Source organism: Micropterus salmoides, unplaced genomic scaffold, assembly GCF_014851395.1.
Source record: "Micropterus salmoides isolate LMB-PRFRI ecotype aquatic unplaced genomic scaffold, ASM1485139v1 Ms_hic_scaffold_10, whole genome shotgun sequence".
Lineage (NCBI taxonomy): Eukaryota > Metazoa > Chordata > Actinopteri > Centrarchiformes > Centrarchidae > Micropterus > Micropterus salmoides.
In genome coordinates, this window is record NW_024040041.1 from 9,425,168 (window position 1) to 9,438,115 (window position 12,948).

At 41.3% G+C, this 12,948-nt stretch overlaps 2 protein-coding genes across 2 annotated transcripts; one reads left to right on the forward strand and one right to left on the reverse strand.

Moving 5' to 3' along the window:
- The first annotated feature begins 1,403 nt into the window (after nt 1-1,403).
- LOC119884472 (GTPase IMAP family member 7-like) lies at nt 1,404-3,675 on the forward strand. Its single transcript, XM_038694879.1, has 2 exons — nt 1,404-1,602; nt 1,861-3,675. The coding sequence occupies exons 1-2, from the start codon at nt 1,569-1,571 to the stop codon at nt 2,886-2,888; spliced, it is 1,062 nt and encodes a 353-aa protein (XP_038550807.1). The 5' UTR covers nt 1,404-1,568; the 3' UTR covers nt 2,889-3,675.
- kdelr3 (KDEL endoplasmic reticulum protein retention receptor 3) lies at nt 3,365-6,770 on the reverse strand. Its single transcript, XM_038694888.1, has 5 exons — nt 6,362-6,770; nt 5,840-5,940; nt 5,480-5,638; nt 4,983-5,235; nt 3,365-4,163 (listed from the first exon to the last, which is right to left on the reverse strand). The coding sequence occupies exons 1-5, from the start codon at nt 6,450-6,452 to the stop codon at nt 4,120-4,122; spliced, it is 648 nt and encodes a 215-aa protein (XP_038550816.1). The 5' UTR covers nt 6,453-6,770; the 3' UTR covers nt 3,365-4,119.
- Nucleotides 6,771-12,948: the final 6,178 nt, after the last annotated feature.

The following is a 12,948-nucleotide window of genomic DNA, read 5'->3' on the forward strand; positions in this document are numbered from 1 at the left end:
CAAATCAATGTCAGTCAATAAAGGCCCTGCACACCCAGAGTACACTTCACTAGGTGTTAACTTGTGTGACCTAAGTAGACCTCTTCTCATGACTGTGTGTGGGCATGTACAGACTGTGCCTGATTGACATCCTCTCAACACACACATTACCCATTCTTATTGGTACTTTTAAAACGCCATGTTAATCCATCATACTTCAGCGTAATTTCACTGTTCAACATCAACAAGACATCCACCGTCTGGCAAGAGATACAGAAGTATCTGCGGTCGCCCCACTTGACTCCAGAGCAGCTTCTTCCCCCAGGCTGTAAGACTCAGTTGATTCATCATCAGGACTGATTCATCATCAGGACTGTACCATGCAAAATAGTTTATTTCTGTATAAAATCCTTCCTAAAATCTGAGTTTTTGAATATATTGTTTGCTTTGTAGCATAAAGGGAACTACAAATTACATCTCAACCCTGTTGTAATATGACAAATACACGTAATGAATTATACACACACAGCAGTTTCACTGGAGATAAATAAAATGTCACATCTCTGTCTTATAAGCGGAAACATGGGGGAGAATATAAGATTTAACAAAACAATGTAGTTAAACAATCTTTTGAGAGTTTCTCCCTGCTGTGTTACCAATTAGTATGCTAATCAGAGTTGATGTACTTTGTCCACGTTTATCACACAAATGTTATTACAAAGTGTGATATATTAAATTTCTAATTAACTTAGTGCCAACTCTGTCCAACATCAAATAGTCACTGATTAGGTGATCAAAGCAGAACATTATCAATTTACTCTGACATTAACTGTCACAATTGCAATTTTCCCATTACTAATTAATATTAGCGCCACTGATAAGTATGCCTCAATGGTTTGCAATGTTAAAATGGTGATAAGTTGTATTCTGATGGAACAACCTACTGTTCAACCTCCAGACCAAGGGTGTAACCACTGTCTCTACCATGGTTCCACCCTTTGTAAATACTAAATGCTCTTTGGATGTCCTGTCCAATCCCTTATAACGTTGGGCAGAAAATTTGAAACACCGCTGCCTCGTTTAAATGGTTTATTTCTCTGGTTTTCAGTCAAAATATTATATTTAGCCAAAATATTATATTTAGCCTACAGTCTATTGTCTGGACCAGAGACTGTGTAGAACTGCCCTCAAGTGGTCTCAGTGCGGAACTACAACACTAAATCTAATGTTGAACTCGTTATCTGTGTGATTATCAATACTAACCACGGAACAAAAACAACAGTATTGGTGGTCATTATGTTAGTAAAGAGCCGCTTTAATAACAGACGCCTGGTGTGGTGGTCTTCACTGCATGATAACTTCACTTCGGCGTTATAATGTCAGGAGTGTCGCGGTGGCAGTGTGGAGCACTTCTCTGCTCTTCCACGGACTGCAGGCAGCTGCAATGATGCTCTCTGCGGTTTGCTGTTAATAAAATCACAAATACAAAGACGAGGACATCTCAGTCGCAAGGGCAACACCCGTCTCCTGCATTTTAGGTCACCGAAAAAACCGTCAGGACAAAGGCAGATTGTAGCTTCTCTGTTAGGATGTCATCATCTGAAAATGCTGCGTCACATGAAGGTATGTCGATTATTGTTCTCACGGCAAGTTGGTGATTGGTGACTGTAGCCTACTATCCCTTAATATATCATACATGCTATATAAAATCAAACAGCATAGTCCACAATACATAAATCTGCCAAAATATGATTTTAAATGTTCCCTAGAAAATGATGTAGTATTTTTGGAATATCTATTTTAAATATGCTAGATGCTACTTATACTTGTGTTAATGATACAGTTATAATATTATGTAATATAACTGTAATTTTGCCACAGTTTGTGAAGCCTCACCCCCTACAGCAGAGGCTGACGAACCCGTGAGGATTGTTCTGTTGGGGAGGACAGGAACAGGCAGAAGCTCCTCCGGCAACACCATCCTGGGCAAATCCGCCTTCTGTGTCAAGGTCTCCCCCTGTTCTGTCACCACACAGTGTAACAGACAGACTTGGACAGTAGACGGGCGGAGCATCTCTGTGATTGACACTCCAGGTTTCTTCCACACACACCTGTCCCCTGAGCAGGTCATGGCAGAGGTGGGACAGTGTGTTGTCCTTTCCTCTCCGGGACCCCACGCCTTCTTGGTGACCCTGCAGCCTGGCAGATTCACCCACGAGGAGAAGGATGCTTTAGAGTGGATCAAGGCTATGTTTGGACCTGGAGCTGCCAGGTTTACCATGGCGTTGTTTACCTGGGGAGACCAGCTGCAGGGCAAACGCATCGAGGACTTCCTGGAAGAGAACAATGAGCTGTCGGAATTTGTCAACAGCTGCCATGGGGGGTACCAAGTCTTTGATAATAGTGAACAGGACAAGACAACGGAGTGCTCACAACAGGTCAGACAGCTTCTGAAGAAGGTAGACAACATTGTGGCGACCAATGGAGGCAGTTGCTATAGCAGTGAGATGTTCAAGGAGGCTGAGAGGGCCATCAGAAGGGCACAAGAGAGGATTCTGGGAGAAAGAGGACACAAAGTGGAGTCCCTTCAGAAGGAGGCTGAAGACAAACAAGAGCCGGGACCAGAGGTGGAGAGGAGGAGGGAGGAAGAAGAGGCCAGGAAAAGGGCGGAGAGGCTTTTCTGGTGCGAGCTGGTGACGGCGCTGGGAAAAGGTGCAGCAGAGGGGGCAGGGATCATGGGGAAAGACAAAGGAAAAGGGAAAGCTGTGAAGAAGGTGAAGGTGATGGAGAAGGCGGCAGCTCTGGCTGCATCGCCTCTGTCCATCAGTTCTGCTGCAAAAGCAGTGGGAGGGGCTGTGAGAGAGGGAAGCAAGGTGTTATATAAACACAGAAAAACCTTCCTGCACTGATGACTATGACCATATTTAATGAGGTGTTTCCAGGAAACAGGGACATTGTGGCGTCTGTGGTCAGCAGTCACTTAGCTTTGTTTTCACTGTCAATCATACATCTAATGTTATCAGTCTGTTTAACATCAGCACAACGCACCAGCACTTTCAGATCATACTGTTAAATAAGAATGTATGTATGTATGTATGTATGTATGTATTTGTCCTCCCTACAGAAAGGTAAACATCCTGGTGTGTTGCAGTCCATCTGGATTGGTAACAAAAGAACATAGCCACACCTTTGATTTGAGAGAATTCACGTTATAATAAATGTCATAAAAACGGTGTGCAATTCAACTCACAACAACTCACTGACCAAAACTAAGTGTCAAAAAACACCTTTTATAGAAATTCAGCATGCTCTGATGCCATTTCCCCAATTTTTATCCCTGACACAACAAGACAGCTGAGTCAAGGAAACTACAAACTGCAGCAGATATCTGTTCCATCTTTGTTTTCATTTTAGGCCTGGCAAAAAATGTTGAGCCCTTTTCTCTCCCGTGAAGGAATACATTGAAATATAAATGACAAAGCGCTTAAGAGGAAATACAAAAACATAACATACTTGGCGATAAGGATAGAAATGTTTAAACATAATACAGTAAAATATTCAAGGAGTGTCTAACATTACAGACCCAAAGAGGAAGACATTTTGTGGAAGTACAAATTTACTGAATATTACTGTGAATCAACAGGCAAGACTGATATTGTCAAACCCAAGTAGGTGATTGGATAGGAACACAGGAAAACAGTGAGTCTGTATCTGCACTGTGTGGAAACTGAAGCTACGTACAATAACAGTCTCCAGAGCCAAAGCCTGTCTCAGAACCTACAATGGAAAATAAAAAGACAAATACATCATTTACATAGTGTTACTCACTTGCTGGAATCTAAGTTCCGCGTGCACATCAGGGACACATTTCCAGTGTCACATTTCGCATCTTATGAAGAAAAATAAAAACCCCAAGCACACATATACATACACACGCAAAACATACAGACTCACACACACAAAGTAAACCGATCGGATAGAAAACCACTTTTCTGGAGGTGCACTCGTTTTGGTCAACAGACTGATCTCAGACCATTAGTCCCATTGCTAAATACACGTAAGGTTGAAGGGCAAGGACTGTGTTCAGATGCTGAACTGTAGCAGGCACCGAAGGGCGGCTGAACGGCACAGACGTCTGTTTTAAACCGGCATCGGCAGGGTCATCTTTCCTCGTCCTCGAAGCACTGCAGACAGGCAGAGGAAGAAGAGGGAGAGCAAATGGAAGAACGTGAGAAGAGTGAACACCAAACACTTCTCCTAGTCACATAGCCTTGCAATCATACTCTTCGCTTTAACTGCTGTCATCCTCAACTGGAAAACCATGATGAAAAACTATACACAGGCAGACGATCCGCTTTACAGAACATTACAATTACATTAATTTTAGTTAAAAACTGTATTTGTATGGATTAAATTTGGTTACTGGTATTTACATAGAATAACTGATGGCACCAGGTAAAGACAAAGCGAACTAAGAATTTCATTGCATTAATGCATTTCTGTGTATGACAATAAAGCCTTTGAATCCTTGAATTATATTATCCACAGCACACAGCTTAGTTATCTGTAAAATAACTCAAGTCAGTTGTACTGCAGATTTCATTACCAACAGCTAACTGTCTTCGTCATTTATCAAAGAAAAATATCAACATTTTGCATGGTAACATACACTAAATTTAGATTTGGCAGCAATTCCTCTGTTTTATAACAGAAAATGTTAATTTGGCTGTTTTTGGCTACTAAAGACAAACATTTGTGTTCTTGTAAATCATAATGAGCAATTCTCATTGTTCCTTTTGTTTGTTTCATAAATGAGATGATTTGTGGATTACTCAAGAAAAATTCTAAATACCTGTGAATTGCAGATTAGTACATTAACATAATAACAATGCCAAGAAGAAGACTTTATGTAAACAAATACAAAATCTGACATGGGCTTCTCCCACTGAGCTAAAAAAACAAGTCTCCACAGCCAAATGTTTTTTGCAAATCTCTTTACTCACCCCTGGTGACGTAAAGGTAGAAGAAATCGCAGTAGAAGATGGTCTGCACGACGCCGGACACCACAGCGATCTGGTCGAAGAAGCCCTCGGTGTGGTAACGCCACACCCAGTTGGCTATGTAGAGGGCTCGGTAGAGGCCAAGGAAGAACAGGTAGTGGGTGGTAATGGACTCTGCCTCGCCGGTCTTGGTGATCATGAAGAGCTGTGGCATTATGGCCACCGCCTCCAGGAAGATGGAGAAGGTCCACATGATCTGGATGGAATCAGTGGGAGGCAGACACATGAGTTATGCTGAAGTTGAACCTTTAAAACGAGGTGTTAAAAGCACAAATGAAGAGAGGTGAATTGTTTGTGGTGGCCTATATATGGAACATTAATAAAAGCTGAACTTGGACTGACCATAAATTCCTCAAGCTGCATGTTTAACAGCCGTGAGTGATCTTATGATCAAAGGCTTTTCCACACCTGTGAATGTATTGAAGAAAGGGTGCGTTTACCTCCAGTGGGGTGAACGAATAGTTTTCCAGGAAGGACAGCCCGATGACTGGCACCAACAGGAACTCCACGCGGAAAGTGTCATTCTCAGAGTCGTACGTATTCCTGAAGCGCATGTAGATCAGGTACACAGTAGCATAGGACAGAGACAAGAACACCACCTGAGAGCAGAGAGGAATATTGATCATTGGCCATGAAAATCCATGAAAACACTGTTAGTAATTAAAATGGTCAGTGTTTGTTTTGCATAGCTACTGCATATGTGTGTGTGAGCCTGGATCTGAGCTGTGTGAGCTGATGCTTGTGTTGCACGAGTGTCACAGCCACATGTGATACTGTGTGTGTGATCCCTACACTCTTACCTTCATGACCGTGTTGTAAGGAGAAATGAAGACCGTGAACAAGTCAAGGTACCTGGTGGTGAAGACCATTGCAAACAGCATCTGGGACTTCCCAGAGATGCCTACAGAGGAGAGAAGCAAAATAATAAAACCAGGTGAATCACTGTCTGGTCTAAAGCAGCAGACCCCAGCAGAAGACTGGCCACTTTCTAGGTCCAGGGCTGCTCACAGATATGGTGAGAAGAAAATCTTGTGTTTCCCCCATTGTTATAATTTAACAGCAAAGGAAGAGAGCTGCTGACTTTTTTTTTTGCAACTTTTGCTTTAAAGCTGTAGGCTGCTGTATGATAGGTGAAGCAGGCAGTTGTTTGCTTTACATTGCCACGTCGCTTCCACTCATGTAGAACTACTCAGCATAATGCAAATAGCCTCCACAAATCACTCGACTGATATCTACAAAACGATCGCATCTGTGTATTTACACCGTAGGACTGCATGCATATTGCTAAAGTTAAAGTGGTGTCAGTGTTAGTGTCAGCCTACCAGCACAGGATTTGGACTTCCATATCTTCAGCAGCAGGATGATGATAGCCACCAGATGTGACACGTCACCCGCCAGGCGAAAGATGTTCATGTTGTCTATGTTCCGCTTTAGATACAAAACTTTAATACAAGTCCTCACGGGCCTTTAATGTTACACGTCCTCAAGAGACAGGGCAGTGCTGTTCAGCCACAAAAAGCAAACACGCCCTCAGAGTGCAAAGACGAGTTACAAGGCTCTAAAAGAAGCCAACAGCTGCACAGTGGACTCTGTCCGGCTCGTTATTTAAACTCCAAAGATACGAGTCCACTTACAAAGCTAGCTGTGTCTGCAGTGGTCTGAGAAGAAAGTTGCTTCCGAGGAGGTGACGTGGCTGACGGCTCCGACAGCAACGACCAGCGTCAAGCTCTCCTCGGTCAAACAACGGTATCCGGTTCCGGTTCTTCAAAATAAAACTCAAATTAGTCGTCAAAATCAGAATCAGAATCAGAAGGAGCTTTATTGGGCAGCGTTCCCTATGTTGTTGCTAACCTTTATTATGATTCTTCCGTCACGTTTTTTCCTGCGCTAACTAGTCCTACAGCTTTTGACTAGAAACTCCGTTCAAACTCCAAGTTGTCAGGCTCAATGAGGAATGGGGTGCTATTACTTTTGTCATTAATACCTTGAATACTTTTCAAATTATTCAAGGTTTTCCAGGAAAATTCTCTCATTGTATGTGAATGGAGAGACTGTCGAAATTCTTCTCATACCTACTCCACTTTGAAAGCTCACCAGATCAGCTGCAGACTTGATTTACACTGTAAACTGGTCACAAGAAGTTAATTTATTAATGATGGATTCCGCTTTTTGATATGTTTTATGGTTTGTTCACGGTCGCTGTCGAAGTTTTATGCTTTTTTGAGCTCTTTTCTGAGTTTATAATGGGTGTGTATTGCGTGAGTTAGAGTGGGTGACATCATCACTACAATGTAGCAGGCTTGGAAAATCTTCTTAGATTTTTCTCTTTAACTCGCTGGTTTGACCACAATTTTAACTCTTCGTGCATAATTTAATAATAATAAAACAGAAACGTAGTAAATTTAATTGTGGTTCCTCACATGGGCTTTTTAAATCCCTCGGAGTTATAGATTTGTCTCTGTGTCCTTCCAAAGGACAAGAGTGATAGAAAATTCTCCATTGGCTGCCATTGCAAGTTCTCCTCAAATTTTCTTGACCAGAGCAGAAGGTTCCAGTTTTTTAACTCGCCAAAGTGGTCACTTTTTTCAACTTTATCCAAACAAAAAATAGACAAATCTCACAGTCTTATAGTCCACCTGTGTCTCGGTCTCACAGTCCGTCTCAGTCTCATTGTCCACCTGTCTCTCTGTCACACAGTACACATGTATGCATAACACACACACACACACACACACACACACACACATTAAAGGAGACTCATTAGGCTTCTTATATTTTCTGTCTTATGTAACTCAGTAACAACTGGCAATGCTTCGAACTGTCTGTACTGCTGAGCCGCATAATCATCCTGCTTCAGGATCTCGGCCAATCAGAACACAGTGGGCTTTACTGCTTGTTTAAGAGAGAGGCTGAAATGAGAGCTCAGTCAACATAAATAAATGTAGAAAATAAGAACAACATTGCAGATCTATACATGCGCATTATTCTGGGTCTGTGCTGTGCAGAAGTAACGCAATGGAAGAGAATATTGTGTACATATAAATATAAAAACTGACAACATAAAAATATACAACAACAAAGATCAACAATCAACAACAAATATGTGCCAGGTCTGTGCCCAACACGGGATGAAACAGTATTTACAAGTGCAGAGACATTTGTATCATTTGCAAATACAAATGTCTAAACGCGGTCTTCTTCCTCTTTATTACCTTTTATGGCGGGTGGCAACAAGCGTTAAGGTGCATTACCATCACCTACTGTGTGTTAGTGTGGACCAGCATTCTCTATCCCTTAAAAAAATAAACAAACAAAAAAACCCCCACTGCTCACTAAATTCTATTGATTAACCCAGTTTCTTTGAAATAATGGAATAGCTTCCCTAGCCCGAGGTCAAATATAATTTTTAGAATCAAATCTTTCAGTCCAAGCTTTATGAGTTCCCACCTTAATGTTTCTCGTTCTCGAGAGAACTTTTGATGGTGAAGAAATGTTCTACTGATTCCTCTAGCCTAATTGACAGTGTTCAAAAAGCGGTCTTTTGATGGGAGCTGGGTTATACATTTTATTGTTAACCTTACCAATATACTGTATAAAGATGACCCATTCCTGATTAAATTCATACAACGTTATTTAATGTCTGACTGACCTCTCCCAAATACAGAAAGTCAGAACCAGAAAGAATGTCCAGTCAAACAAGGTAGGCTTAGGTAGGTGGGTTTAATTGTCATTACAACAGGTTGTAAAGTGAAGTTTAGTTTGTAACTCGCTGACCCCTTGTTCAATGAGTTCAGCTTGTTCCCATCTGGTCGTGACCTACCAAGGTGCAGAACCAGTAGCCTACATTTAAAAACTATTTTGTCCCAGCTGCTATTAGCCTTCTGAACAGTATTGATTAATTTCTATGTATTTTGTGTGTGAATGGTTTATGTGTTGTTTACCGTGCTGATTGTACTGCTGACTGTGTGTAACAGTTTAGGCATGAATGATAGCTGATAGAATAGGCCTACTCTCACTTGGCACGGAAAGGAGGAATTGGAAGTAAATGCCCAACGACTTTGCTTAGAAAATAATAATGGCCGGCATTTATTTCACAGACATAAAGGAACACAATAAGACACCCTAGTCTCTCAGTTTAACTGTATATCGTACACATTCCAATGAGATCACAAAATCCCCTCCCAAAATAAAAGACAAAAAATGCAAAATCCCCGTTTAGTTCAGTTCAATTCAAGAAAAAAAAAACATTTCACTGTCCACATCTACCCGGGTAGTTTGATTTTTTTCTTCAAATGTTAGAGGCCTCTTTTGTTTTGTTTTGCTTATCTGAGATCCACGTGAAAGAGAATCCAATGGATGAATCAAATCTGGATGACAGAACAGGATGGACGATGGGAGACTGGACGTCCTGCTCCACGTTGTCCTGCTGTAGTCTGTCTGGCTCGTGCTTGCATGCATGTGTTTCTCTCTTTAAAATCGAAGTCACAGAAAACCAACCGGAGAATCTTCAGAACAACAAAAACGATCCTCCCAGGACTTGTAGAAGAATGCAGTGACTTAAAGAAATTGGCTAACTCAAAGTATGTTAATCTCAGCACAATAAATTGGCTTAATAGTACTTTTCTCGCTCTCGACTTTTCTACCGTGGTTCATCTGCTCTCCTCTCATCTCACGCAAAGACTGTATATAAAAAGATCTCACGCTGTTTTTTTCTGTACCCTGTTTCCTTCCTCTCTCAGAAAACATGGCGAATTGTTCTACATATGCGCTAAGGGCGCCCCCTTGTGGAAATAAAATCCTAAAGCCATATTACCACTTCTAATTCACTTTTCAGTTAATCAGGGTTACATGTGCAACAAATTGCCCGTCAGGGATAAAAAGATTTACCTTACCTTATAGTTTTGTCTGTTAATATTTTCATGTGTTGCTTGACTGTTTCTGGCCAGCTTCATGCAAATATGAGAACGGGCTACAGCACAGCTATACAGTGGACCATCCTTAAGAAGTACAGCCCCTGTAATAACAACAGATGGCGACAAGCTGCAAGCAATAAGGAGTTAGAACACCATTCTTTAAAAAAAAAAATAATAATAAAAATAAACTGAAACGGGCTACATTTTTTACTCAACTCAAAACTTTGTTTTTATTTTCCAACAACAAATCACTGTTGGTCACCATACTTGCTAGGTCATAAGGAAATCACAAGCCAGTAAAATGAAGCTTTACCATTTTATTTCCCACCATTAAGGTCTAAATACTGTTCCAAAGCCTTTGTGTGGGAGAAATACTGAATCATTTCTTTAGTTATTCAGTTGGTCTAAAATTAGTCAAATGTATTATCATGTTGGGGGACAAATTTTCCATTATCACATAGTGATAATGGAAAATTACACAATAGTGGAAAGATGACAGGAAACAAGGAAGAGAGAGATGCAACAAAGGTTTTTAGAAGGAGCACAAACGTTTTTTTGTTGAATGCAATGGAATATTATCTCTTTAGGTAAATGCCACAGACATACAGGCATACAATGTCACATGTTTTGTAGCATTGTACACATGCTTTTCAGTGTTTTAAAATACTCTCCACCCTTCTTCACAGTTTTCACAGTTCTCAGATACTTCCGCTACACCTGCATCCCTTTCCCCCTAATCCTGCTGCCTGAATCACTGTCAAAACCTAAAACCACTTGCCCCCTATTTCTCATCACTATGTTTCCCTTCCTATCAAATCCCACCGTCTCCACCTCCTCCTTCGTCCTCCCTCTAAGTCCACAAATTGCAGCTGAATTTGGGCATCACACACATCCTACTCTCATGTCTGATGCAGTGAAATCAGCACAGGGAACCCGAGAGGAAATGGTTTCAGCCTACTTCGAGTGCATCTGTGGTGGTGCAGAAGTGAGGGGGCACCGCACACCAGCAAATAGTACACAGCTTCTTTATACACCCCTAGGTTGTTTCAAGTTGAGTATAACTCATGAGGAAGTGTTCATATATGAGTTATAAATAAATGAGGAAGAGGCAAGCAAGAACATGAAGAAAGAGACAATTATGCTTTATTAGTCTCCTATGGGTGATTTATTCCAGACATTTGTACTGTAGAGGACAGGACGGAGCTGACCCATACATAGGCTCCCGTAGCCTAATGAGCATGTGCTCAGCAAAAGGTTATGGAAACTAATCTGACACCCAAACCTGATTAGTGGCTATTTATACAATCACACAGTCTGGTCGACCTGGTCATCTCCTCCTCAGATGCTGGACTGTGTGATCAGTCTGTCTGTTCCTTTTCCACCATACACAGCCCATCTTTTTTACTGTAATGGTACCCAGTCGTTTAGTGTCTGACAAAGGCTCCCCTCAGCTGTGAGCCCGACACTATATCTGGTGAAGGCTGTGATTAACTTACAGAGTTAATTTTTCTCCATTTTGGGTTGCAGGATGCAGCACCAGAGAAGCATTTTCTGCTGCGCACGCTATGGTTACAAGCAAAATTATTACCAGATTTAGACCAGAAACGGTCTCTTACAAGCCCATGTTTGAAAGTCAGGATAAAGAAAAAATCCTAACATAGAATTTCCAATTTATTTCCAACTTTAAGACATTTAATAATTCAAGCAATCATTTGGTCAATCAACAGTCAATAACATCACCTCATCTCTGTATCCTGGGTCTACTGTTTACATTGGCTGATTTGCAATGCACTCACCATTTATGTTTAGATCTCTTTTGGTGGTGTGACCTGATGTGCTGTCCCTTCAGTGGTGGTCTGGCTTTATTCTCTGTCTTTATGTGTTTGTCCGTGTGTATCACTAAAACTGCACTGAATTAGACACTATAATTTCCTATTACTACTCACACATCCTCGTCATGGTTAATTGACCCTTGAATAGTTCTTGTCATGTCATTGTTCACATCACAACTTACACAGACCTTTTCAAGTGTTATTTCATGTGTACATTTTACCCCAAGAAGCTCCCTCTGTCTGTCCTCTAAGTTTGTGTTTTCTGTTTACCTCACTGTTGCCACTACTTACAGCGCTGTGTCTCCATCCGCCCCCTCGTTCCTCCTCTCTGCATTTGTCATATGAGCAGATGCACACCCACATCCCTATTCAGAGGAAGAGATTTTCAAAAGAGGTACCCCCTTGCTCTATAATTTAGAAGGGAGAGGGAGGGAAGAAGAGTAAGAGGTAGGGAGAGGGAGGGTGCGATGAGGGGGTTAAAGGGGAGCTGTGGGCGAGGGCAGGAGGGGAGCGGTGCGGTTTCCATAGAAACTGGTTAGCTCACTTCATAGCTCATATAATAGATATATAATCCACTGTGCCAATCTTCATTAGCAGCAGAATGGCCGCGGGAGCACACAAAGTTATGCTGAGAATCGTCAAGAATTGTATGAAGTTTGAAATGAACAGAGTTGGAAAGTACATTCACTCCCTTTTTGGAGACTTTAACTCCACTGTATTTTAGAAGGGACCGTTTTGATGTTAACTCCACCACATTTATACATAAAAAATTTACAGATTAAATTTGTTCACTTTTATTTGCTTACATTTACCACTGGTGTTGTGACATTAAAGACTATTGGATCATAGTCTTTTACTGCAGAATTGCCAATTGCCAGTGACCCTCAGCACCTAGCTTCCCTTACACAGCAGCCCTGAATGTGCATGAGAAACATATGCCCAGGTGGCCCCCGGAAGGCGCCTGACTGGTTACCTTTGTTGCTCTGTCTCTCTGTCTCTCAGTTCAGTTCAGTTCAATGTACTTTAATGGCATGAATGTTTAAGTTAAACAATGTTGCCAAAGTGGTTTACAGCAAAATCACAAAGTTTACATTTGAATTTAACATAACAAGAATTAATGCAATCATGACCATTCAATTAAGTGGTAATAAAACTAATCTCTCT

Excerpts from the sequence above, each read along its gene's own strand:
- LOC119884472 (XM_038694879.1), top strand. The coding sequence starts at position 1,569 with ATGTCATCATCTGAAAATGCTGCGTCACATGAAG. Across the intron at positions 1,603-1,860 it reads AAATGCTGCGTCACATGAAG|TTTGTGAAGCCTCACCCCCT; the intron begins GTATGTCGATTA and ends ATTTTGCCACAG.
- kdelr3 (XM_038694888.1), bottom strand. The coding sequence starts at position 6,452 with ATGAACATCTTTCGCCTGGCGGGTGACGTGTCACATCTGGTGGCTATC. Across the intron at positions 5,639-5,839 it reads CTTACAACACGGTCATGAAG|GTGGTGTTCTTGTCTCTGTC; the intron begins GTAAGAGTGTAG and ends CTCTGCTCTCAG. Across the intron at positions 5,236-5,479 it reads ATTCGTTCACCCCACTGGAG|ATCATGTGGACCTTCTCCAT; the intron begins GTAAACGCACCC and ends GATTCCATCCAG.